The sequence below is a fragment of the Scyliorhinus torazame genome, chromosome 25 (genome assembly GCF_047496885.1).
Source record: "Scyliorhinus torazame isolate Kashiwa2021f chromosome 25, sScyTor2.1, whole genome shotgun sequence".
In the NCBI taxonomy this organism is placed as follows: domain Eukaryota; kingdom Metazoa; phylum Chordata; class Chondrichthyes; order Carcharhiniformes; family Scyliorhinidae; genus Scyliorhinus; species Scyliorhinus torazame.
In genome coordinates this window covers 12,437,077-12,461,742 of record NC_092731.1, presented here as the reverse complement: position 1 = coordinate 12,461,742, position 24,666 = coordinate 12,437,077, and the positions used below count along the sequence as shown (strand labels likewise).

At 55.6% G+C, this 24,666-nt stretch overlaps 1 protein-coding gene across 3 annotated transcripts in view; it reads right to left on the bottom strand.

The window, feature by feature from the left end:
- Positions 1-1,092: 1,092 nt before the first annotated feature.
- Positions 1,093-24,666, bottom strand: part of LOC140402319 (zinc finger FYVE domain-containing protein 1) — a 29,974-nt gene continuing 6,400 nt past the window's right edge. For 2 of the 3 annotated variants that reach the window (XM_072490022.1, XM_072490021.1), the window contains exons 3-11: positions 22,925-23,142; positions 22,113-22,219; positions 21,000-21,108; positions 19,835-19,932; positions 18,271-18,388; positions 10,138-10,308; positions 5,958-6,138; positions 3,494-3,604; positions 1,771-2,384 (exon numbers count right to left, since the gene is read on the bottom strand). In XM_072490022.1, the coding sequence (XP_072346123.1) occupies positions 2,152-2,384; positions 3,494-3,604; positions 5,958-6,138; positions 10,138-10,308; positions 18,271-18,388; positions 19,835-19,932; positions 21,000-21,108; positions 22,113-22,219; positions 22,925-23,142 (1,346 nt within the window). In that variant the 3' untranslated portion in view covers positions 1,771-2,151. The other variant, XR_011938122.1, reaches the window with a different exon arrangement.

Here is a 24,666-nt window from a genome sequence, read left to right as displayed (position 1 = left end):
CCTCCCCTCCCCCCACACCCCTCCCCTCCCCCCACACCCCTCCCCTCCCCCCACACCCCTCCCCTCCCCCACACCCCTCCCCCCTCCCCTCCCCTCCCCCCCACACCCCTCCCCTCCCCCCAACACCCCTCCCCTCCCCCACACCCATCCCCTCCCCCACACCCATCCCCTCCCCCACACCCACCCCTCCCCTCCCCCCACACCCCTCCCCTCCCCCCACACCCCTCCCCTCCCCCCCACACCCCCCCTCTCCCCCCCCGCACCCACCCCTCTCCCCCCCCGCATCCACCCCTCTCCCCCCCGCACCCACCCCTCTCCCCCCCCGCACCCACCCCTCTCCCCCCCCCCGCACCCACCCCTCTCCCCCCCCCGCACCCACCCCTCTCCCCCCCCCCGCACCCACCCCTCTCCCCCCCCGCACCCACCCCTCTCCCCCCCGCACCCACCCCCTCTCCCCCCCGCACCCACCCCTCTCCCCCCCGCACCCACCCCTCTCCCCCCCCGCACCCACCCCTCTCCCCCCCCACACCCATCCCTCTCCCCCCCCACACCCATCCCTCTCCCCCCCACACCCATCCCTCTCCCCCCCCCACACCCACCCCTCTCCCCCCCCCACACCCACCCCTCTCCCCCCCCCACACCCACCCCTCTCCCCCCCCCACACCCACCCCCTCTCCCCCCCCACACCCACCCCTCTCCCCCCCCACACCCACCCCTCTCCCCCCCCACACCCACCCCTCTCCTCCCCCCCCACACCCACCCCTCTCCCCCCCCCCCACACCCACCCCTCTCCCCCCCCCCCCACACCCACCCCTCCCCCCCCCACACCCACCCCTCCCCCCAACCCACACCCCTCCCCCCGGCGAAGCAGCCAAGCTGCCACCTTCCTCAGGCAATGGGCAGGGCTTCTGCCCCGTAGTACAGAGTCTGACGTCATGGACAACGCAACGGGGAGTCCTTCAAATCTTTTGTTGCGTCCCCTGTGTTTAGGGGGTGTTGCCGAACAGAGAGACTGTCTCAGGTCCCGAGGTGGACGCCCGTCTTTCCTTTCAGGATTCACTTACTCCAGAAGCAGACCAGGTACAAATCTCGCTCTCTTTTTCCATCTTTATAAATTAGGATTCTCCTTACAAATTGATTAATTCTCAACTACCATAAGCAAAGGAACTTTCTACAGCGTAGTCATCGCTCAAAAGGCCACCAAACCAGTGTGGGTAGATAAGAGTTACGACACAGATCAGTCATAATCTCAGCTGACCGGCGGCCTGGATTCGAGGGGCCGAATTATCTTTTGTTCCTGGACCTCGCTCCTTTGGGCGGTCAGAATTATTGGGTAAATCTCTCTTTTCCCAGGGACAGGGTGTGAAATGTCTACCCCCCACCCCACCCCACACAGACACAGAGGAACCTGGCCGCTACTTAACAGTGCCTCCATTGGAGGTGCCAATCCTCCTGCCAGGATTGCCCTTGGGTCTCCAGGGGTTGAAGATCAACTTCCAGGTCACGGCAGTGGTGACCTAGGAGGAAGGTCATAGGGCATCAATCTTTCACTTAATTAATCACCAAAAGGTGTCTGGCGGGAAAAGGCAGTTTGACCGAAATTGAGAATCGACCAAATCGGGGAGGGGGTTTAAGAGCCTGCTCGTTTTCCGATTGGGGGGGCGGGGGGGGGGGGGGGGTGCAGGAGAGTCACGGGGTCAGACGCACGTCGGGTGGTCAGTGGCGGAAAGGGTCGACGGGTAGTAAGTCACATGACACGGCCTCCAGGAATCTCACGGGGTCAGACGCACGTCGGGTGGTCAGTGGCGGAAAGGGTCGACGGGTAGTAAGTCACATGACACGGCCTCCAGGAATCCACCCTTTTTGAGTTGGCAAACTCAGACCCGTACCTGGGAGTCAGCCACCTTGTCCCGTCTGAGCTAGGCCAGAATCAACCCCGCCCCCGCCCCAGCAGCCAACAGGCCGCGCTTAATCACGGCTACCGCATGGCCATTCCGGCAGGGGCAGGATGAAAACGGGCTAGGAGGGCGCCTCGCGACCCTTTCCTGGAAACCCCTCCTGCCTCTAGAACGTTTTGGGGGTTCTCGAAGCCTCTCTCCCTCACACACACGCGCAAATCTTCGGTGGTAAGGCTGTAAGCACCGCTAGGCCTCAAAGCTCCCCTTTCTTCTCGCTGCAGTCCACGCAGACCCTGACTGGATGGTCCCACCCCCGTGACGGTACTGGCCTCAGTTCTGGGGAGCACTGGCTGCAGAAGCCTAGGCCGCAGGCCCGGCAGTGATGTTTTCCCGTCGTCCCAGCGAAGGGCTTCTCACAGTGGTGACACTTGACGAGCTCGTGGTCCGGCACCCAGTAATCCGGCCTCGCCACATCCTTGACAAACCCTGGGAAAACAGCAACCGGCAAAGTATTAAAACAAAACACGCATCATTAGCCATCTCTTACAATGCATTCCTCGTCCTTACTGGGATACGGCTGCCATGGGCACCAGCCTCTCCCAACTTGGCGAGCAGAGACGTGTGCAGGCTATTCACCAATAGAAGGCATCACAGTCCTCTTCAACAGACATAAACGCAGATAAACACACAGCTGGGATAACAATCAGGACTCATCCTCGTTTCCAAACCTCGCCACCGTCTTTCCCCATCGCATCTCCGTAATCTCCTGCCGGCCCCCAACACTCCCAAGATCTCCGTGCTCCTCCAATTCTGGCCTCTTTCACGGTCACGATTTTACGTAGGTGGCATTGCCCTCGGTTGCCTGGGCCCTCAGCTCTGGCATCCCCTCCCCTAAATCTCTCCGCCTCTCCCTCCTTAAAGGGGACACTTTAAAAGCTCCCTCATTGACCACGTTTTGGGTCATCTGATCTAATAACTCCTCAAGTAGCTCGGTGTGGATTTATAATGCTCCTATAAAGCACCTGGGAAGTATGTCTGAACAAGTTTTACAAAATAACTTTAATAAATGTAATATATAGGGCAGCACGGTGACACAGTGGTTAGCACTGCTGCCTCACGGCGCCGAGGTCCCAGGTTCGATCCCGGCTCTGGGTCACTGTCCGTGTGGAGTTTGCACATTCTCCCCGTGTCTGCGTGGGTCTCACCCCCACAGCCCTAAGTAGTGCAGGGTAGGTGGATTGGCCGTGCTAAATTGGGGACCCGTAACAGCCTCCCCAAACAGGCGCCGGAATGTGGCGACTAGGGGCTTTTCACAGTAACTTCATTTGAAGCCTACTTGTGACAATAAGCGATTTTCATTTCATTTCATGTTGCCCCTTAATTGGTAAAAATGAAGAATTGGGGACTCTAAATTTATTTTTAAAATATGCAAATGTAGCAATTGGCTCAAATTCTCTGGCAAAACTATTTCTCCACATCGAAGGGGAGCAGCTTATAACTCCGAGTGGGGGGGGGGGGTGGGGGGGGAGGGGGGGTTTCACAGATTACCAACGCAGGAGTAAGGCCACCAGACAAACAAGGTTGGCTGTACCTACCCAGGGGATATTCGACTGCTGAAGTCATGGCATCCAGAGTGCTCTGAGCCACTTCGGTAATCCTGCGAGCCATTAGCCCCTTGCCTTCCCTGGCTGCCTCCAGCTGCTTTCCTACAACATCAACAAAGTGGACAAAATAAAATGATCCCCGGGTCAAAGATTATTCACCGTCACGTCCAGCATTAAAAAATTTTATTTAGTTATTTTTTTCTAATTTAGAGTACCCAATTCATTTTTTCCCAAGGGGCAATTTAGCGTGGTCAATCCACCTACCCTGCACATCTTTGGGTTGTGGGGGTGAGACCCACGCAGACACGGGGAGAATGTGCAAACTCCACACGGACAGTGACCCAGAGCCGGGATCGAACCTGGGACCTCGGCGCCGTGAGGCAGCTGTGCTAACCACTGCGCCACCGTGCTGCCCACGTCCAGCATTTATTACGCCTCCTTAATTTCCCTTGCCGGGGCGTTGGTGAGCCACCTTCAAGTAGCTTGTTGGCCGTATCAGAGGGGGAATTAAGAGTCAACAACATTGTTGTAAGGGCAGCACGGTGACGCAGTGGGTTAGCACTGCTGCCTCACGGCGCCGAGGTCCCAGGTTCGATCCTGGCCCCGGATCACTGTCCGTGTGGAGTTTGCACATTCTCCCCCGTGTCTGCGTGGGTCTCACCCCCACAACCCAAAAAGGTGCAGGTTAAGTGGATTGGCCACGCTAAATTGCCCCTTAATTGGGGGAAAAAAAGAATTGGGTACTCAATTTATATTTTTTAAAAAATGAATCTCAAAATAAGCGAACAGTTTCATTCTCAAACCGTTCCATGGCAACGTTCCTTTGGAGAATGTTCACACGGATCCTGACCTCCAGGAACGAGTTAACGAGACTTCATTCATCCATCCTTCACTCAGTGGTCACAGGCTGGGTCGCTTGCTGCCTGCCGCAGTGTTTAACCAGCGACACATCGTTAACGCTGGAGTTTCTCATTAAACTCAAATCAATTGATTGGGTCACTTGATCAATGGGAACATTTAGAATCAGGTCCAGCTCATCAGCTGCATTCTTCACAGCAGCTGGCAGCCAGATTGGATCAGTTTTAACAACTTCGACATCCTGGTCGACGCTTTGTGCTTTGAAGTGTTTATCGGACTGAACAGAACAGCGTCACAACGCGTCAATCACCCCTCGGACAATTTCCAAAGAATGCTTTGTGGCCAACCTTCAGTATTAAGCCAATGCCTCCCCCTCCCCAGAGTCTGCGGCTGGAAGGGTTCAACCCCCCCCCCCTCCACGGGTGGGCTACGATTCCCGGACATTCCCAGTCCTGGTCAATATTCACCCCACAACACAAAACAAAAATGACGATTGGTCATTATCACAGTGCTGTATGTGGGAAATTGCTGGGAGAAAATTGGCTCCCAAGTTTCCTATGTTCCAACAGTAACCACAATGCGAGTGATTCAATTTGGTAGAGAGACAATGTAAGATAACGGGCATCATTTCTACAGGAGATGCAGAGGGACCTGGGTGTTTTAGTGTACAAGTCAGTGAAGGCGGCAGGACTTGTTGACAGCACAGTTAATAGGAGCCCATACTGGACTTTCTTAATGGGGACATAGAATACAAACGCAAGAAGGTTACGTGAAACCGTTACAACACTCGATTTGGTGCCGGGCAGACTCGATGGGCCGAATGGCCTGCATCTGCACTGTAAATTCTATGGCTTCAAGTGGAGGACTGTGCAGTTCTGGGCGCTTCACTTGATAATGACCATCTTTATTATTGTCACAAGTAGGCTTACATTAACACTGCAGTGAAGTTACTGTGAAAAGCCCCTAGTCGCCACACTCCGGCGCCTGTTCGGGTACACAGAGGGAGAATTCAGAATGTCCAATTCACCTAACAAGTCTTTCGGGACTTGTGGGAGGAAACCGGAGCACCTGGAGGAAACCCACGCAGACACGGGGAGAACGTGCAGACTCCGCACAGACAGTGACCCCAAGCCGGGAATCGAACCTGGGCCCCTGGAGCTGTGAAACAACAGTGCTAACCACTGTGCTACCCATACAGCATTAGAGAGGGTGTAGGAAAGATTCAAGCGAATTGTTCCAGGGATGAGAGTCTCCAGTTAGGCGGACAGATTGGTGAATCGGAGACGTTTTCCTCGAAGAGAGGCTTGAGAGAGGGGTTCAAAATCATGAGGGGGGGGGTCTGAGCAGAGAGGCTGGGGAGAAACTGTCCCCTTTGGTGGACAGGTCGAGAACGAGGGGCCCCCAGATTTAAGGTCATTGACAAAAGGTGCAGTCGGGGCCAGGGGCGGGAGGGGGCGGCAGCAAGTGAATTGCGCCGTTCAGAGAACCAGCATGAACACGAGAGGCTGAATGGCCTCCCTCAGTGTTGTGACCATCCTGTGATGCGTTATGGAACGGATTAGGCCCCATAGACAAACAGTAAGTCAGTGACCATTACCTGTGCTTTTCCCGCATGTTCTGAAGCAATCATCACAGACTCGGAGAGCAGCGCTACCCCATCCCCGTTCCGGGACAGACATGCTGTTGGCGGAGCAGGTATCACAGCAACCCTCTCCACAGGAGCGACAGTGATGTTTACGCTCTCCATCCTCAAAAGCTTTCTTGCATTGATGGCATTCCTGTAAAAATGGCAAAAAAATAAAGTCAGGTCTTCCATACCCATCGAATCCCTACAGTGCAGACGGAGGCCATTCAGCACTGACTCTCTGAAAGAATACCCTACCCGAGGCCCCTTCCCCACAACCCCACCTGACTGACCCCAAGGGGCAATTTATCACGGCCAATCCACCTAACCTGCATGTCTTTGGACTGAGGGAGGGAACCGGAGCACCCGGAGGAAACCCACGCAGACACGGGGAGGACGTGCAGACTCCGCACAGACTGTGACCCGAGGCTGGGAATTGAACCTGGGTCCCTGGCGCTGTGAGGCAGCAGTGCTAACCACTGTGCCACCCTTTCAGACGCGATACAATTCCGCCAGCGATCCAGAGGGGGCGATGTTTGGGGAAGGCGGCCAGGTTCTCGGAAACAAAACAAATCATCGGAACCAGTACCAAGCTGCGATTTTCATCACCTTCCCAGCGACGGCCATGCCCAATCTGCGGAATGCCCCTCCTTCGACCCCGCTTCCCCCGAGACCCCGCCCTGTCTGTCCGAACACGTGGTTCGGAGTTAGGATTAGTTTGCCAATCGCTCCCGTCCAATTGGCGATGTTAGAGGCGCTATCGAAATGAACGTTGTCGTCGTTCTGTGGCCTCGCCAGTCTCGGCCTCGCTGCAGTAGTGAGGGGCTGAGCAGAGGGTAAATAACACAGGCGGCCGCGCTGGCACATCTGGCACCTTTTGCCCATCTGTACTTGTCCCTGGAGAGGGAGGCGACGTTTCTTCAACAGCCGCTTTCGCATCTGAGTGTAGCAGCCCTGAGAATTTTTCATTATTGCCAGGGAAACAATGAACAAAAAGATTTGCATTCGTATAGCACCACCGGATGTCGCAATGTTTTAATTTGCGTACAGCACGATCCGACAAACAGCAATGTGACAATAATCACACCAAGATTATTGTTTTAAAGATGTTGATCGAGGGATAAATATTCACCAGGGATAATCCTCTGACAGTGCAGCACTCCCTCAGTACTGACCCTCTGACAGTGCGGCACTCCCTCAGTACTGACCCTCTGACAGTGCGGCACTCCCTCAGTACTGACCCTCTGACAGTGCAGCACTCCCTCAGTACTGACCCTCTGACAGTGCAGCACTCCCTCAGTACTGACCCTCTGACAGTGCGGCACTCCCTCATGACTGACCCTCTGACAGTGCGGCACTCCCTCAGTACTGACCCTCTGACAGTGCAGCTCTCCCTCAGTACTGACCCGCTGACAGTGCAGCACTCCCTCAGTACTGACCCTCTGACAGTGCGGCACTCCCTCAGTACTGACCCTCTGACAGTGCGGCACTCCCTCAGTACTGACCCTCTGACAGTGCAGCTCTCCCTCAGTACTGACCCGCTGACAGTGCGGCACTCCCTCAGTACTGACCCTCTGACAGTGCGGCGCTCCCTCAGTACTGACCCTCTGACAGTGCAGCACCCACTCAGTACTGATCCTCTGACACTGCGGCACTCCCTCAGTACTGATCCTCTGACAGTGCGGCACTCCCTCAGTACTGACCCTCTGACAGTGCGGCACCCACTCAGTACTGACCCTCTGACAGTGCAGCACTCCCTCAGTACTGACCCTCTGACAGTGCAGTACTTCCTCAATACTGACCCTCTGACAGTGCGGCACTCCCTCAGTGCTGACCCTCTGACAGTGCAGCACTCCCTCAGTACTGACCCTCTGACAGTGCAGCACTGCCTCAGTACTGACCCTCTGACAGTGCAGCACTCCCTCAGTACTGACCCTCTGACAGTGCGGCACTCCCTCAGTACTGACCCTCTGACAGTGCGGCACTCCCTCAGTACTGACCCTCTGACAGTGCGGCACTCCCTCAGTACTGAGGCACTCCCTCAGTACTGACCCTCTGACAGTGCAGCACTCCCTCAGTACTGACCCTCGACAGTGCGGCACTCCCTCAGTTCTGACCCTCTGACAGTGCGGCACTCCCTCAGTACTGACCTTCTGACAGTGCAGCACTCCTTCAGTACTGACCCTCTGATAGTGCAGCACTCCCTCAGTACTGACCCTCTGACAGTGCGGCACTCCCTCAGTGCTGACCCTCTGACCGTGCAGCACTCCTTCAGTACTGACCCTCTGATAGTGCAGCAATCCCTCAGTACTGATCCTCTGACAGTGCAGCACTCCCTCAGTACTAACCCTCTGACAGTGCGGCACTCCCTCAGTACTGACCCTCTGACAGTGCAGCACTCCCTCAGTACTGACCCTCTGACAGTGCAGCACTCCCTCAGTACTGACCCTCTGATAGTGCAGCACCCCCTCAGTACTGATCCTCTGACAGTGCAGCACTCCCTCAGTACTAACCCTCTGACAGTGCGGGACTCCCTCAGTACTGACCCTCTGACAGTGCGGCACTCCCTCAGTACTGACCGTCTGACAGTGCGGCACTCCCTCAGTACTGACCCTTTGACAGTGCAGCACTCCCTCAGTACTGACCCTCTGACAGTGCAGCACTCCCTCAGTACTGACCCTCTGACTGTGCAGCACTCCCTCAGTACTGACCCTCTGACAGTGCAGCACTCCCTCAGTACTGACCCTCTGACAGTGCGGCACTCCCTCAGTACTGACCCTCTGACAGTGCGGCACTCCCTCAGTACTGACCCTCTGACAGTGCAGTACTCCCTCAGTACTGACCCTCCGACAGTGCGGCTCTCCCTCAGTACTGACCCTCTGACAGTGCAGCACTCCCTCAGTACTGACCCTCCGACAGTGCGGCACTCCCTCCGTACTGACCCCCTGACAGTGCAGCACTCCCTCAGCACTGACCCTCCGACAGTGCGGCACTCCCTCGGCACTGACCCTCTGACTGTGCGACACTCCCTCAGCACTGACCCTCCGACAGTGCGGCACTCCCTCGGCACTGACCCTCTGACAGTGCGGCACTCCCTCAGTACTGATCCTCTGACAGTGCGGCACTCCCTCAGTACTGACCCTCTGACAGTGCGGCACTCCCTCTGTACTGACCCTCTGACAGTGCAGCACTCCCTCAGTACTGACCCTCCGACAGTGCGGCACTCCCTCTGTACTGACCCTCTGACAGTGCAGCACTCCCTCAGTACTGACCCTCCGACAGTGCAGCACTCCCTCAGTACTGACCCTCTGACAGTGCAGCACTCCCTCAGTACTGACCCTCTGACAGTGCAGCACTCCCTCAGTACTGACCCTCCGACAGTGCGGCACTCCCTCTGTACTGACCCTCTGACAGTGCAGCACTCCCTCAGTACTGACCCTCCGACAGTGCGGCACTCCCTCTGTACTGACCCTCTGACAGTGCGGCACTCCCTCAGTACTGACCCTCTGACAGTGCGGCACTCCCTCAGTACTGACCCTCTGACAGTGCGGCGCTCCCTCAGTACTGACCCTCTGACAGTGCGGCACTCCCTCAATACTGACCCTCTGACAGTGCAGCACTCCGTCAGTACTGACCCTCTGACAGTGCGGCACTCCCTCAGTACTGACCCTCTGACAGTGCGGCACTCCCTCAGTACTGACCCTCTGACAGTGCAGCACTCCCTCAGTACTGACCCTCTGACAGTGCAGCACTCCGTCAGTACTGACCCTCTGACAGTGCGGCACTCCCTCAGTACTGACCCTCTGACAGTGCGGCGCTCCCTCAATACTGACCCTCGACAGTGCGGCACTCCCTCAGTACTGACCCTCTGACAGTGCGGCACTCCCTCAGTACTGACCCTCTGACAGTGCGGCGCTCCCTCAGTACTGACCCTCTGACAGTGCAGCACTCCCTCAGCACTGCACTGGGAGTGTCGGCCAGGATTTGGTGTTGAATTCTCCGAGGGGGAACGGAAACCCTCGGCCTCCTTTTATTTCGAGGCCAGGGACACTGATTTTGCTTTTTCTCCCCTTTCGTTCCAATGTTGGAGCCGCCCAGTTGATGACAAGTCAGCGAAGACCTTCTTTTGATTAAAAGAAAATGGTTAACTTACGGTGATCTGTGAATTGGGCCTCCAGTATGCCGGAGCCACCTGATCTGTTAACCAGGCTGTGGTCGCTTTGGTCGGGCCTGTACTGTACTCAGTAACCGACTGGATCACAAAATTTACACCATCCAATACCCTCTGAGCTCCATTGCTATTATCCTTCAAGAATGCCTCATTCTGAAATACACAAACAGAGATCGTCATTTCCTTCATGTCTTTCACAGGCACAGAGTATCCCAAACGCTTTATATCTAAAGTACTTTTCAAAGTACAGTCACTGTTGTAATGTAGCCAATTGGTGCACAGCACAATCCCATGCGAGCTTGAGCAGACAATTTGTTTTGAAGTGAAGTTGACTGGGTCACAACACCAGGGTGAACTCCCCAGTTCTGTTGTGCAATCTTTTCCACACCCACCCAAGGGGTCTTGGCTTCAGCGTCTCATCCTCAAGACGGCACCTCCGACAGCGCAGCGTTCCCTCAGGAGCACCAGCTGGAATTCCTGCTCAATGGGGAGGGAATTGAACCCGTAGCCCTGTGACACAATAAATCCACGTGGGAATCATCGTCTACCACGTGCCGTACGGGACACATTCCCGTAAAAACCACCCCCCCCCCCCCCCCAAGACAGGAACTTCGGCTTGAGAAATCACATTCACTTTTCCGAATGTGGGATCCCGGGATTATTCCCCCTCCGGGTCGCAGTCCTCAATTCGGGCTGGCTTTCCGCCACGGGTTACAGAGGCTAAAGAATTACAGCAATTAAATTGCTCTCGTTAACTCTCTCATGGACCCCGTTATTCAGCCGCATCTTATTCTTTTAGACCAAGAGATGGCTTCTCAAAAATGTTTTTAAATTATTCCAAAGGCACGGAGGACTTGACAGAGCGCGGCGCGTGCGCGAGACACAAGAGCGCGCGTGCGAGACACAAGAGCGCCCGTGCGAGACACAAGAGCGCCACGCGAGACAAAAGAGCGCGCGCGCGAGACACAAGAGCGTGTGCGCGAGACACAACAGCACGCACGCAGAGAGAGAGAGCGCGAGCAGAGAGAGGGACCACGAGCAGAGAGGAAGAACGCGAGCAGAGAGGAAGAACGCGAGCAGAGAGGAAGAACGCGAGCAGAGAGGAAGAGCGCGAGCGGAGAGGAAGAGCGCGAGCGGAGAGGAAGAGCGCGAGCGGAGAGGAAGAGCGCGAGCGGAGAGGAAGAGCGCGAGCAGAGAGGAAGAGCGCGAGCAGAGAGGAAGAGCGCGAGCAGAGAGGAAGAGCGCGAGCAGAGAGGAAGAGCGCGAGCAGAGAGGAAGAGCGCGAGCAGAGAGGAAGAGCGCGAGCAGAGAGGAAGAGCGCGAGCAGAGAGGAAGAGCGCGAGCAGAGAGGAAGAGCGCGAGCAGAGAGGAAGAGCGCGAGCAGAGAGGAACGGCACGAGCAGAGAGGAAGAGCGCGAGCAGAGAGGGAGAGCGCGAGCAGAGAGGAAGAGCGCGAGCAGAGAGAGAGAGAAAGAGTGCGAGCAGAGAGAGAAAGAGTGCGAGCAGAGAAAAAGCGCGAGCAGAGAAAGAGCATGAGCAGAGAGAAAGAGCGCGAGCAGAGAAAGAGCGTAAGCAGAGAGAGAAAGAGCACGAGCAGAGGGAGAGAGTGTGAGCAGAGATAGAGCGCGAGCAGCGAAAGAGCGCGAGCAGAGAGGAAGAGCGCGAGCAGAGAGGAAGAACGCGAGCAGAGAGGAAGAGCGCGAGCAGAGAGGAAGAGCGCGAGCAGAGAGGAAGAGCGCGAGCAGAGAGGAAGAGCGCGAGCAGAGAGGAAGAGCGCGAGCAGAGAGGAAGAGCGCGAGCAGAGAGGAAGAGCGCGAGCAGAGAGGAAGAGCGCGAGCAGAGAGGAAGAGCGCGAGCAGAGAGGAAGAGCGCGAGCAGAGAGGAAGAGCGCGAGCAGAGAGGAAGAGCGCGAGCAGAGAGGAAGAGCGCGAGCAGAGAGGAAGAGCGCGAGCAGAGAGGAAGAGGGCGAGCAGAGAGGAAGAGGGCGAGCAGAGAGAAAGAGGGCGAGCAGAGAGAAAGAGGGCGAGCAGAGAGAAAGAGGGCGAGCAGAGAGAAAGAGGGCGAGCAGAGAGAAAGAGGGCGAGCAGAGAGAAAGAGGGCGAGCAGAGAGAAAGAGGGCGAGCAGAGAGAAAGAGGGCGAGCAGAGAGAAAGAGTGCGAGCAGAGAGAAAGAGCGCGAGCAGAGAGAAAGAGCGCGAGCAGAGAGAAAGAACGCGAGCAGAGAGAAAGAGCGCGAACAGAGAGAAAGAGCGCGAACAGAGAGAAAGAGCGCGAACAGAGAGAAAGAGCGCCAGCAGTGAGAGGAAGAGCGCGAGCAGAGTGAAAGAGCGCGAGCAGAGAGAAAGAGCGCGAGCAGAGAGAAAGAGCGCGAGCAGAGAGAAAGAGCGCGAGCAGAGAGAAAGAGCGCGAGCAGAGAGAAAGAGCGCGAGCAGAGAGAAAGAGCGCGAGCAGAGAGAAAGAGCGCGAGCAGAGAGAAAGAGCGCGAGCAGAGAGAAAGATAGCGAGCAGAGTGAAAGAACACGAGCAGAGAGGAAGAACGCGAGCAGAGAGGAAGAACGCGAGCAGAGAGAGAGTGCGAGCAGAGAGAAGGAGCGCGAGCAGAGAGAAAGAGCGCGAGCAGAGAGAAAGAGCGCGAGCTGAGAGAAAGATAGCGAGCAGAGAGAGAAAGGGCACGAGCAGAGAGAGAGTGCGAGCAGAGAGAGAGAGAGAGAGAGAGAGAGAGAGGGTGCGAGCAGAGAGAGAGAGAAAGAGTGCGAGCAGAGAGAGAAAGAGTGCGAGCCGAGAGAGAGAGAAAGAGTGTGAGCAGAGAGAGAGTGTGTGAGCAGAGAAAGAGCGTGAGCAGAGAGAAAGAGTGCGAGCGCGAGCAGAGAGAGAGGAGGAGTGCGAGCAAAGAGAAAGCGCGCGAGCAGAGAGGAAGAGCGCGAGCAGAGAGGAAGAGCGCGAGCAGAGAGGAAGAGCGCGAGCAGAGAGGAAGAGCGCGAGCAGAGAGGAAGAGCGCGAGCAGAGAGGAAGAGCGCGAGCAGAGAGGAAGAGCGCGAGCAGAGAGGAAGAGCGCGAGCAGAGAGAAAGAGCGCGAGCAGAGAGAAAGAGCGCGAGCAGAGAGAGAGCGCGAGCAGAGAGAAAGAGCGCAAGCAGAGAAAGAGCGCAAACAGAGAAAGAGCGCAAGCAGAGAGAAAGAGCGCGAGCAGAGAGAAAGAGCGCGAGCAGAGAGAAAGAGCGCGAGCAGAGAGAAAGAGCGCGAGCAGAGAGAAAGAGCGCGAGCAGAGAGAAAGAGCGCGAGCAGAGAGAAAGAGCGCGGGCAGAGAGAAAGAGCGCGAGCAGAGAGAAAGAGCGCGAGCAGAGAGAAAGAGCACGAGCAGAGAGAAAGAGCGCGAGCAGAGAGAAAGAGCGCGAGCAGAGAAAGTGCGCGAGCAGAGAGAAAGAGCGCGAGCAGAGAGAAAGAGCGCGAGCAGAGAGAAAGAACGCGAGCAGAGAGGAAGAACGCGAGCAGAGAGGAAGAACGCGAGCAGAGAGGAAGAACGTGAGCAGAGAGAGAAAAAGAGTGCGAGCAGAGAGAGAAAGAGCGCGAGCAGAGAGAAAGAGCGCGAGCAGAGAGGGAAAGAGCGTGATCAGAGAGAAAGAGCGCGAGTAGAGAGAGAAAGAGCGTAAGCAGAGAGAGAAATAGTGCGAGCAGAGAGAGAGAAAGAGCACGAGCAGAGAGAGAGTGCGAGCAGAGAGAGAGAGCGCGAGCAGAGAGAATGAGCGCGAGCAGAGAGAATGAGCGCGAGCAGAGAGAAAGAGCGCGAGCAGAGAGAAAGAGCGCGAGCAGAGAGAAAGAGCGCGAGCAGAAAGAAAGAGCGTGAGCAGAGAGAAAGAGCGCAAGCAGAGAGAGAGTGCGAGCAGAGAGAAAGAGCGCAGAGAGAGAGAGAGAGAGAGAGCGAGTGCGAGCAGAGAGAAAGAGCGCAGAGAGAGAGAGCGCGAGCAGAGAGAGAGAGAGAGAGAGAGAGAGAGAGAGAGTGCGAGCAGAGCGAAAGAGCGCAGAGAGAGAGCACGAGCAGAGAGAAAGAGAAAGAGCGCGAGCAGAGAGAAAGAGCGCGAGCAGAGAGAGAAAGAGTGCGAGCAGAGAGAGGGAAAGAGTGCGAGCAGAGAGAGCGAGTGAGAGCGCGAGCAGAGAGAAAGAGTGCGAGCAGAGAGAGAAAGAGCGCGAACAGAGAGAAAGAGCGCGAGCAGAGAGAAAGAGCGCGAGCAGAGAGAAAGAGCGCGAGCAGAGAGAAAGAGCGCGAGCAGAGAGAAAGAGCGCGAGCAGAGAGAAAGCGCGAGCAGAGACAAAGCGCGAGCAGAGAGAAAGAGCGCGAACAGAGAGAAAGAGCGCGAACAGAGAGAAAGAGCGCGAGCAGAGAGAAAGCGCGAGCAGAGAGGAAGAGGGCGAGCAGAGAGAAAGCGCGAGCAGAGAGAAAGAGCGCGAGCAGAAAGAAAGAGCGCGAGCAGAGAGAAAGAGCGCGAGCAGAGAGAAAGAGTGCGAGCAGAGAGAAAGAGCGCGAGCAGAGAGAAAGAGCGCGAGCAGAGAGAAAGAGGACGAGCAGAGAGAAAGAGGACGAGCAGAGAGAAAGAGCGTGAGCAGAGAGAAAGTGCGCGAGCAGAAAGAAAGTGCGCGAGCAGAGAGAAAGAGCGTGAGCAGAGAGAAAGAGCGCGAGCAGAGAGAAAGAGCGCGAGCAGAGAGAAAGAGCGCGAGCAGAGAGAAAGAGCGCGAGCAGAGAGAAAGAGCGCGAGCAGAGAGAAAGAGCGCGAGCAGAGAGAAAGAGCGCGAGCAGAGAGAAAGAGTGCGAGCAGAGAGAGAGAGCGCGAGCAGAGAGAGAGTGCGAGCAGAGAGAAAGAGCGCGGGCAGAGAGAAAGAGCGCGAGCAGAGAGAAAGAGCGCGAGCAGAGAGAAAGAGCGCGAGCAGAGAGAAAGAGCACGAGCAGAGAGAAAGAGCGCGAGCAGAGAGAAAGAGCGCGAGCAGAGAAAGTGCGCGAGCAGAGAGAAAGAGCGCGAGCAGAGAGAAAGAGCGCGAGCAGAGAGAAAGAACGCGAGCAGAGAGAAAGAACGCGAGCAGAGAGGAAGAACGCGAGCAGAGAGGAAGAACGCGAGCAGAGAGGAAGAACGTGAGCAGAGAGAGAAAAAGAGTGCGAGCAGAGAGAGAAAGAGCGCGAGCAGAGAGAAAGAGCGCGAGCAGAGAGGGAAAGAGCGTGATCAGAGAGAAAGAGCGCGAGTAGAGAGAGAAAGAGCGTAAGCAGAGAGAGAAATAGTGCGAGCAGAGAGAGAGAAAGAGCACGAGCAGAGAGAGAGTGCGAGCAGAGAGAGCGCGAGCAGAGAGAATGAGCGCGAGCAGAGAGAATGAGCGCGAGCAGAGAGAAAGAGCGCGAGCAGAGAGAAAGAGCGCGAGCAGAGAGAAAGAGCGCGAGCAGAAAGAAAGAGCGTGAGCAGAGAGAAAGAGCGCAAGCAGAGAGAGAGTGGGAGCAGAGAGAAAGAGCGCAAACAGAGAGAGAGAGAGAGAGAGAGCGAGTGCGAGCAGAGAGAAAGAGCGCAGAGAGAGAGAGAGCGCGAGCAGAGAGAGAGAGAGAGAGAGAGAGAGTGCGAGCAGAGCGAAAGAGCGCAGAGAGAGAGCACGAGCAGAGAGAAAGAGAAAGAGCGCGAGCAGAGAGAGAAAGAGTGCGAGCAGAGAGAGAAAGAGTGCGAGCAGAGAGAGAGAGGGAAAGAGTGCGAGCAGAGAGAGCGAGTGAGAGCGCGAGCAGAGAGAAAGAGTGCGAGCAGAGAGAGAAAGAGCGCGAACAGAGAGAAAGAGCGCGAGCAGAGAGAAAGAGCGCGAGCAGAGAGAAAGAGCGCAAGCAGAGAGAAAGAGCGCGAGCAGAGAGAAAGAGCGCGAGCAGAGAGAAAGCGCGAGCAGAGACAAAGCGCGAGCAGAGAGAAAGAGCGCGAACAGAGAGAAAGAGCGCGAACAGAGAGAAAGAGCGCGAACAGAGAGAAAGAGCGCGAGCAGAGAGAAAGCGCGAGCAGAGAGGAAGAGGGCGAGCAGAGAGAAAGCGCGAGCAGAGAGAAAGAGCGCGAGCAGAGAGAAAGAGCGCGAGCAGAGAGAAAGAGCGCGAGCAGAGAGAAAGAGTGCGAGCAGAGAGAAAGAGCGCGAGCAGAGAGAAAGAGCGCGAGCAGAGAGAAAGAGGACGAGCAGAGAGAAAGAGCGCGAGCAGAGAGAAAGTGCGCGAGCAGAGAGAAAGTGCGCGAGCAGAGAGAAAGAGCGCGAGCAGAGAGAAAGAGCGCGAGCAGAGAGAAAGAGCGCGAGCAGAGAGAAAGAGCGCGAGCAGAGAGAAAGAGCGCGAGCAGAGAGAAAGAGCGCGAGCAGAGAGAAAGAGCGCGAGCAGAGAGAAAGAGCGCGAGCAGAGAGAAAGAGCGCGAGCAGAGAGAAAGAGCGCGAGCAGAGAGAAAGTGCGCAAGCAGAGAGAGAGAGCGCGAGCAGAGAGAGAGTGCGAGCAGAGAGCGAGAGTGTGAGCAGAGAGAGAGAAAGAGTGCGAGTAGAGAGAGAGTGCGAGCAGAGAGAGAGAGAGAGAGAGAGAGCGAGCAGAGAGAGAGAGAGAGCATGAGCAGGGAGAGAGAGAGAGAGAGAGAGAGAGTGCGAGCAGAGAGAGAGAGTGCGAGCAGAGAGAGAGAGAGAGCGAGCAGAGAGAGAGAGTGCGGGCAGAGAGAAAGAGCACGAGCAGAGAGAGAGAGTGTGAGCAGAGAGAGAGAGAGAGTGCGAGCAGAGAGAGAGAAAGAGCGAGAGTGCGAGGAGAGGCAAATAGGGGGAAATAGAACGGGTGAGAGAAAGAGAAACTAAAAAGGTAGGGCAAAAGAAAAATAAGGGGGTAAATCAGCATCAGAATTTCAGTGCGGAGAGGGGCAGCACGGTGGCGCAGTGGGTTAGCACTGCTGCCTCACGGCGCTGAGGTGCCAGGTTCGATCTCGGCCCCGGGTCACTGTCCGTGTGGAGTTTGCACATTCTCCCCGTGTCTGCGTGGGTTTCGCCCCCACAACCCAAAGATGTGCAGGCTAGGTGGATTGGCCGCGCTAAATTGACCCCTAATTGGAAAAAAACATTTAAAAATTGGGCACTCTAAATCTATTTTTTTTAAATAATTTCAGTACGGATCGTTTAATGCCTCGTCCATGCCTGTCACCCAACTCCCTTGTGAACACGCTTGTCACCTGGTCTCCTCGGGTTGTTCATAGACAGTTAGACACTTGTTCAGGCGATTCTCTCGCTCCTCTGACTGCTCTGCTGCCCACAGCCTGTCAGAGGCCATCAGCATCCAGGAAACAGCCCCTGAGAGATGGCCCCGAGGCTGCAAAGCTGTTTACAAGCCGTGTCTCTCTCACTCACTCACCTCACTGGCTGTGTGACCGAGTCCCAGGCTTGTTAACTCACCCACTGTACCGTGAGGAGAGGGACGATAACACGGGGGGGGTGGGGAAAGAGAGAGAGAGACGACATCTGTCAACCATGGCAGGATGTCCCGGCCCCAGGCGTTGGACTGCCAGTGACACTCAGTGCCATATTGTTTGCGTCTCGACTTAGAACTGAGATTTGTGTTTAATGTTGGGCTGAGGCACTGCAGTGTTTTCCCACCTGGATTTATTTCCTCACAGGTCCCTCCACAACCCCCCCTACCCCCCCCCCCCACCCCCGCCCCCCCCCCCCCCCCCACCCAAGTGAGCCTAGCTCCTCAATGTCCCACGATTGAATTTATCTCCACCACACTCTCGGACAGTGCATTCCAAATCCTCATCGCCCACTGCAAAAGGAGGTTTTGTCCTCATGTCGCTTTTGCCAATCGGTGTCTTCTGATTGGATTAATTTATTTTTGGTGGGGGGGGGGGGGGGGGGGGGGGGGGCGGTGATCACATGACCTCCCACAGCCAACGCCCCCCCCCCCCGCAAGACATGTCATTCTTTATCGGCAGCCCCCCCCCGTATAAATCAATACCCCCGCGCACTCAATCCTCAATATTTTTCTCACTAGTAAACATTGGGAGATTTTCTCTCCTCCCAGCCATCTCCTGAAGATTAAATCTTCGGCTCCCAGAGACCGCCCCTTGGGCAATAACCCAAAACGTCATGTAGCAAACTCACCCCGAGCCACACGTGTCTTAACTCGGGACGTACGACGGACCCCTCCGGATCCTGGTTTCCAATCCAGTGCTGCCTGCTACGATAGATAATGCCACAGGTCGGACATTCCAGGACATACCTACGCAGCAAATTAACACACATCATGCCACAGGCAAAGCGATCAGCTTTCATTTCAAAAAAAACTAAATATTTCTCATTTTCATCCATTTTCCTTTCATATTGTTCAGGAATCCCAGGGAAGGGAAGGCCTCCCGACATTAGCCATGGGAAAGATCGGACCGAGCTTGGGCGGCAGAGGAGTCAGGGACGGACGATGATGATGAGGGACGCCGACTGGGTTTTGGAAGATCCGTGGGAGAACAGGAAGACGGGAGGAGGCGAGGATTTCCAGCGTCTACAGCTTCCCTGGGGAAGTTAGAGTTGGCGTAGGGGCTGGTTTAGCACCGTGGGCTAAACAGCTGGCTTGTAATGCAGAATAAGGCCAGCAGCACGGTTCAATTCCCGTACCGGCCTCCCCGAACAGGCGCCGGAATGTGGCGACTAGGGGCTTCCCACAGTAACTTCATTGAAGCCTACTTGTGACAATAAGCGATTATTATTATATGGAGTTCATTACCTCACAACGATGAAAGGAAGGATAGATTTGCATTTGGATAGGGCCTTTGACCATGTGATGTTCCAAAGTGCTTTATAGTCGATAGAGCACATTTAGGTGCAGTTACTGCCGTAGGAAACAGAGCAAAGTATGCACAGAAAGATCCCACAAATTCCATTGTGATATTCTTTTTTTAAAAAAAGTGATTGAGGGTTAAACTTTGAACAGGATACCAGGCACTGTAAAAATAGTAGCCAAGGAGTCCTTCACACAAAAGGGCCCCTCAATAGAACGTTACAGCGCAGTACAGGCCCTTCGGCCCTCAATGTTGCGCTGACCTGTGAAACCACTCTAAAGCCCATCTACACTATTCCCTTATCGCCCATATCTCTATCCAATGACCATTTGAATGCCCTTAGTGTTGGCGAGTCCACTACTGTTGCAGGGAGGGCATTCCACACCCTTACTATTCTCTGAGTAAAGAACCTACCTCTGACATCTGTCTTATATCTATCTCCCCTCAATTTAAAGCTATGTTCCCTCGTGCTAGACATCACCATCCGAGGAAAAAGGCTCTCACTGTCCACCCTATCCAATCCTCTGATCATCTTGTATGCCTCAATTAAGTCACCTCTTAACCTTCTTGTCTCTAACGGAAACAGCCTCAAGTCCCTCAGCCTTTCCGTATAAGATCTTTCTCGGTATAACGTTTCCTCCGGGAGGTGATGCCCCCGACAATGCGGCACTCCCACCGCACTGCACAGGAAGGAAGGTTGGACAGGAGAGGGGAGGGGATTCAAAATTCAGGAAGGACCCATCGGGAAATCTCGAGGACAGGCAGGATCGTGGAAGGAACTGGGGCGCCGCCTCTTCCGTGGGTGTAACGGGCAGCTATTCGACCGGGAAGCCCGCTCTCCACCTCTGTCTGCACAGCTGACTTCACCTTCACATCGGCGACAGCCCACTCACCCTGACCAGGCATAGGTTGCCAGTCCAAACCACTTGCTGTCCGATGATGCGGAGGTTTTGGGATTGACGGACACCTCCAGGCCACGCTCGTAGCACACCTGGATCAGATCGGAAGATAGGTTCAGAATTCAGCACTGCCACCTCTTCCCCCTCCCTTATACTCCATACATTAACACAGGAGTTGAGGCCATTCGGCCCTTCCAAGCGTGCTCCACCATTCAATAAAATATGTGCTCACAACTCCACTTTGCCATCAGCTCCCCACGAGCAGAGTTGTGTTGCAGAAACTGACGGAGAATGGGAAAATACATTTGCTTCCACTGCCTCGCTGCTTGCAACACACCATCCTGACTTGGAAATGTATCGGCCGTTCCTCGATTGACACTGGGTCAAACTCCCTCTGTGGGTGGAACTGCGGTTAGCACTGCTGCCTCACAGCATCCGGCTCCAATTCCGACCTCGGGTGACTGTGCGGAGTCTGCACGTTCTCCCCGTGTCTGCGTGGGTTTCCTCCGGATGCTCCGGTTTCCTCCCACAGTCCGAGAGAGGAGGTTAGGTGGATCTGCCGTGCTGAATTGCCGCTTCGTGTCCCAAGGTTCGGTGGGGTTACGGGGATAGGGTAGGGAATTGGGCTCGTAGGGTTCCCTTTCGGAGGGTTGGTGCAGCCTTGATGGGCCGAATGGCCCTCTGCACTGTAGGGATTCTATGATTCTATCAGCATGGTGGGTGTACCTACATCACAGGGACTGCAGCTGGTTCAAGAAGGCAGCTCACCACCACCCTCTCAACGGGCAGTTAGGGATGGGCAATAAATGCTGGGCCCATAGCCAGCGATACCTGGACCCCAGGAATAAATGAGGAAGCGGAAATGTCTATTTAAAGGGCGGCACAATGGTTAGCACTGCTGCCTCGCCCAGCCGGGGACCCAGATTCGATTCCGACCTCGGGTGTCTGTGCGGAGTCTGCACGTTCTCCCCGTGTGTGCGTGGGTTTCCTCCGGGTGCTCCGGTTTCCAACCACAGTCCAAAGGTGTGCAGGTTAGGTGGGGTCATGGGGGAGCGGGCCTGGGTAGGGCGCTCTTTCAGAGGGTCGGTACAGATTCGATGGGCCGAATGGCCTCCTTCTGCATGATGATTCTAAAAAACGCCATTGGGAGACGCCTTACCCGGCAGATCAGCACCTTGTTGTTGTACTGGTGGGTGTATCGACACCGACTCTTTGCAGTGTGAGCGACATTGTCCTTTAAGTGGTTCATATTCTTTGTACAGCGAGCCCTTCAATAATTAAAAAAAACGGAACAGTAACATTTACCCTCCTGGTTATTCTCTGCACCTCATTTACCGCAACACAGGCCTTTGGTTTACAAGTCAGCTTCACGGAGTGTTGGGAACAGAGGTGAGTTACATGGATATTTTCCAGACCGGAATGTATGAGTGACGAGGAATGGAGTGGTGGGTTTGGGTCGTTTTCTTCGGAAACAAGGAGGTGGAGGGGAGATTTAATTGAGGTGTAGCAAATTCTGAGGGGCCAGGATAGAGTGGATAGGGAGGACGCGTTTCCCTCAGCAGACAAGTCATTAACCAGGGGGCAGAGATTTTCAAATAATTGGTAGAAGGATTGGAGAAGATGGGGGGGGGGGTATTTTCACCTGTGTCAGGACGAACGCTGAGGTTATCTGCGGGGAAATCCCAACCTGGAACACCGGTTAATGGGGGTGCATAGTTTTATTTTGCATCGGTGTGAGGTGCCAAGTGAAACTCCAGGTGTGAATAAATTTATTAGGGTGGCACGGCAACGCCAGGGACCCGGGTTTGCACGTTCGTCCCGTGTCTGCGTGGGTCTTACCCACAAAGGATGTGCAGAGTAGGCGGATTGGCCACATTAAATTGGCCCTTAATTGGGAAGAAAACATAATTGGGACATGTTGTCAAAGTTTTTCATCTTGCACTCATCAGGACAAATGCCAGAATGCCAAATTTCAAACAATCTCAATTTATACTCATCGGAGAAAAGGGTGATGATTGGTCAGGAGGTCGACGCTGAATGGCTGGGGAGCTGCCATGTCTCTGATCGTCGGGGGGAGGGGAGGGGGGGGAAAGAGGAGGAGGAGGTGCGCGATGTGACCCGGAGCTGGTCCAAGGTTTTGCCCCTGACTTTTGCTCCACGCTGGAGCACGGAAAGCCCAGAAGGCGGGGAGCGAAGGGACAAACGGACCCCCCCCCCCCCCCACCCACCTCCACCCCCGATCCCAGCCGCGCATTCGAGGACCGTCACTCACCCACAGCTGAGGCAGACGTTGGAGCAGCTGAAGTACTCATCGGGGAAGAACGAGCTTGTCGTAATTCGATCGTCCGTAATCTCCCCGTTAAACCTCATACTCAGAGCCTGGGTTGAAAAGAAACCACACGGGGAGCAACGAATCACAGAGAGAACATTCATTCTTATAGCGCCTTGCACACCCTCCGCTTCACAGCCAATGAAGCATTTACTTTCCTTGACGTCTAGTCGCTGTTGTACGTAGGAAAAGCTGCAGCCAACCACCGCACAGCAAGATCCCACGAAGAATAGTGCCCAGATTATCATGTTTAAGTGACACTGATGGAGGAATGAATATTGGTTGCTGGACACCAGAGGGGGGCAGTGGGGCTGGGGGAACTCTTCCTTCACACAAATACCGAGGCACCTTTTACATCCTCCTGAAAACGGGAGCCTCCGTCTAACATCTGGTCTGAAGACGGCCACCTCAGGCAGTTCAGGATTCCCTCGGCTACTTCGCTGTGGGACGAGAAATATCGGCGGAGGTTTCGACTGGGTCTTGAACCCAGGACCGGCCGATTCGAGGGCGCTCACTCCAGGTTTCCTCCTGGATCATTCGCTGTGCCTTCTCGGACAAATCCTCCACCCCCCTCCCCCCCCTCCCCACCCCACCCCCTCTCCTCCCCCACCCCACCCCACCCCCTCTCCTCCCCCACCCCACTCCCTCTCCTCCCCCCACCCACCCACTTAGCCATTCAGCCCATCGTGCGCACATGGACTCCGGTAACGCGGACCCATTGGTCGCCCTCTATGCCCCCCCCCCCCCCGCGTTACCTTCAATACGTTGTAGACGATGGCGGGCGGCCTCCGAGAGCGGGTGGATGTGTTGCTTGCCCGCCTGCGCACCACCTCCAAAAACCCACCGAAGTTGGTGGGGGGCATCGTGGTTCTGGTGCCCACATACTCGATCGAGTTGAAGGCTTCGGTGCTCAAACCCAACTGGTGGAACCTCTTCTGGAGCAGTTGCTCAGCGCCTCCTGGGGTCCGGGAGTCTGCGGGAGGGGGAGGGAGGGTCAACACAGCAGCTAAACCCAGCGTCCATGTGATTTTGTACATTCCAGGTTTTTAAAAATTCATTCACAGGGCATCACTGGTGAGGTCAGGATTTATTACCCAATCCTAACGGTGCTGACCAACCACTGATTGTGTCGCTCGGGGCCATTTCAGAGAGGGGGTTAAGATTCAACAACATGTCTTCTGAAGAAAGGTTGAGGGAACTCGGGCTTTTCTCACTGGAGCGAAGAAGGGAGAGAGGTGACTTGATAGAGGTGTACAAGGTGATGGGAGGTATGGATAGAGTGGAGAGCCAGAGACCTTTCCCCAGGGTCACGATAATTTTAAGGTGATTGGAGGAAGGTATAGGGGAGATGTCAGAGGTCGGTTCTTTACACAGAGAGTGGTGGGTGTGTGGAACGCACTGACAGCAGAGGTGGTGGAGTCAGAGTCATTCGGGACATTTAAGCGACTCTTGGACAGCAGTAAACTGAAGGGGTGTAGGTGAGGTTGATCTTAGATTAGGATAAATGGTCAGCACAACATTGTGCGCTGTACTGTTCTATAACATCACTGTGGGCCTGGAGTCACATGTAGGCCAGATCGGGTAAGGGCGGCAGATTTCCTTCCCTAAAGGGGACATTAGTGAACCAGATGGGTTTTTACGACAATCGATGATTGTTGTCACGGTCGCCGTTACTGAGACCAGCTTTCAATCCCAGTTTTTATTCACCGAATTTGAATTCCACCAGCTGCCGGGATGGGATTTGAACCTGTGTCCCCCCCCCCCAGAGCGTTAGCCTGGGGCCCTCTGGGTTACCTGATCCGGTGACAATACCGCTATGTCATCTGTCCCCCTAAAAATTACTGGGACAACCCGACCTCTCAGTGACCCAGATATCAGAGGAATAATCGTAATATCAACCAGCAGCCCTGAAGTGTCAAACTGGGAATCAATAAGCATCCTGGATTGAGCCAATTGGGCCTGGGGGGCTGTCAGATTGTACATAGAAATCCCCCCTTCCAGGGCGGCGCAGTGGTTAGCACTGCTGCCTCACGGCGCTGAGGACCCGGTTTTGAATCCCGGTCCTGGGTCACTGTCCGTGTGGAGTTTGCACATTCTCCCCGTGAAACTCCACCCCCTCTGCTGTCTGCGTGGGTTTCGCCCCCACAACCCAAAGATGTGCAGGGTAGGTGGGTTGGCCACGCTAAATTGACCCTTAATTGGAAAAAATGAACGTTCCAACAACACAGTGAACGCTAAAAATAAAAAAAAGAAACCCCATCCACCGTCACACTCCGCCGATCACCTGGGCTGGATTTCCGATCTCACAGGTCAGGGTCTAACCCCATGACCTTTCCCTCATCCCCGTCGGGTCAAGCCAATCCCCCCCCTGCCTACAATCCAGCAGCGCTAACCGCAGCCCCGCAGCCCTCACTGCAGCCCCGCACCGCAGCCCCGCAGCCCTCACTGCAGCCCCGCAGCCCTCACCGAGCCCCGCAGCCCTCACCGAGCCCCGCAG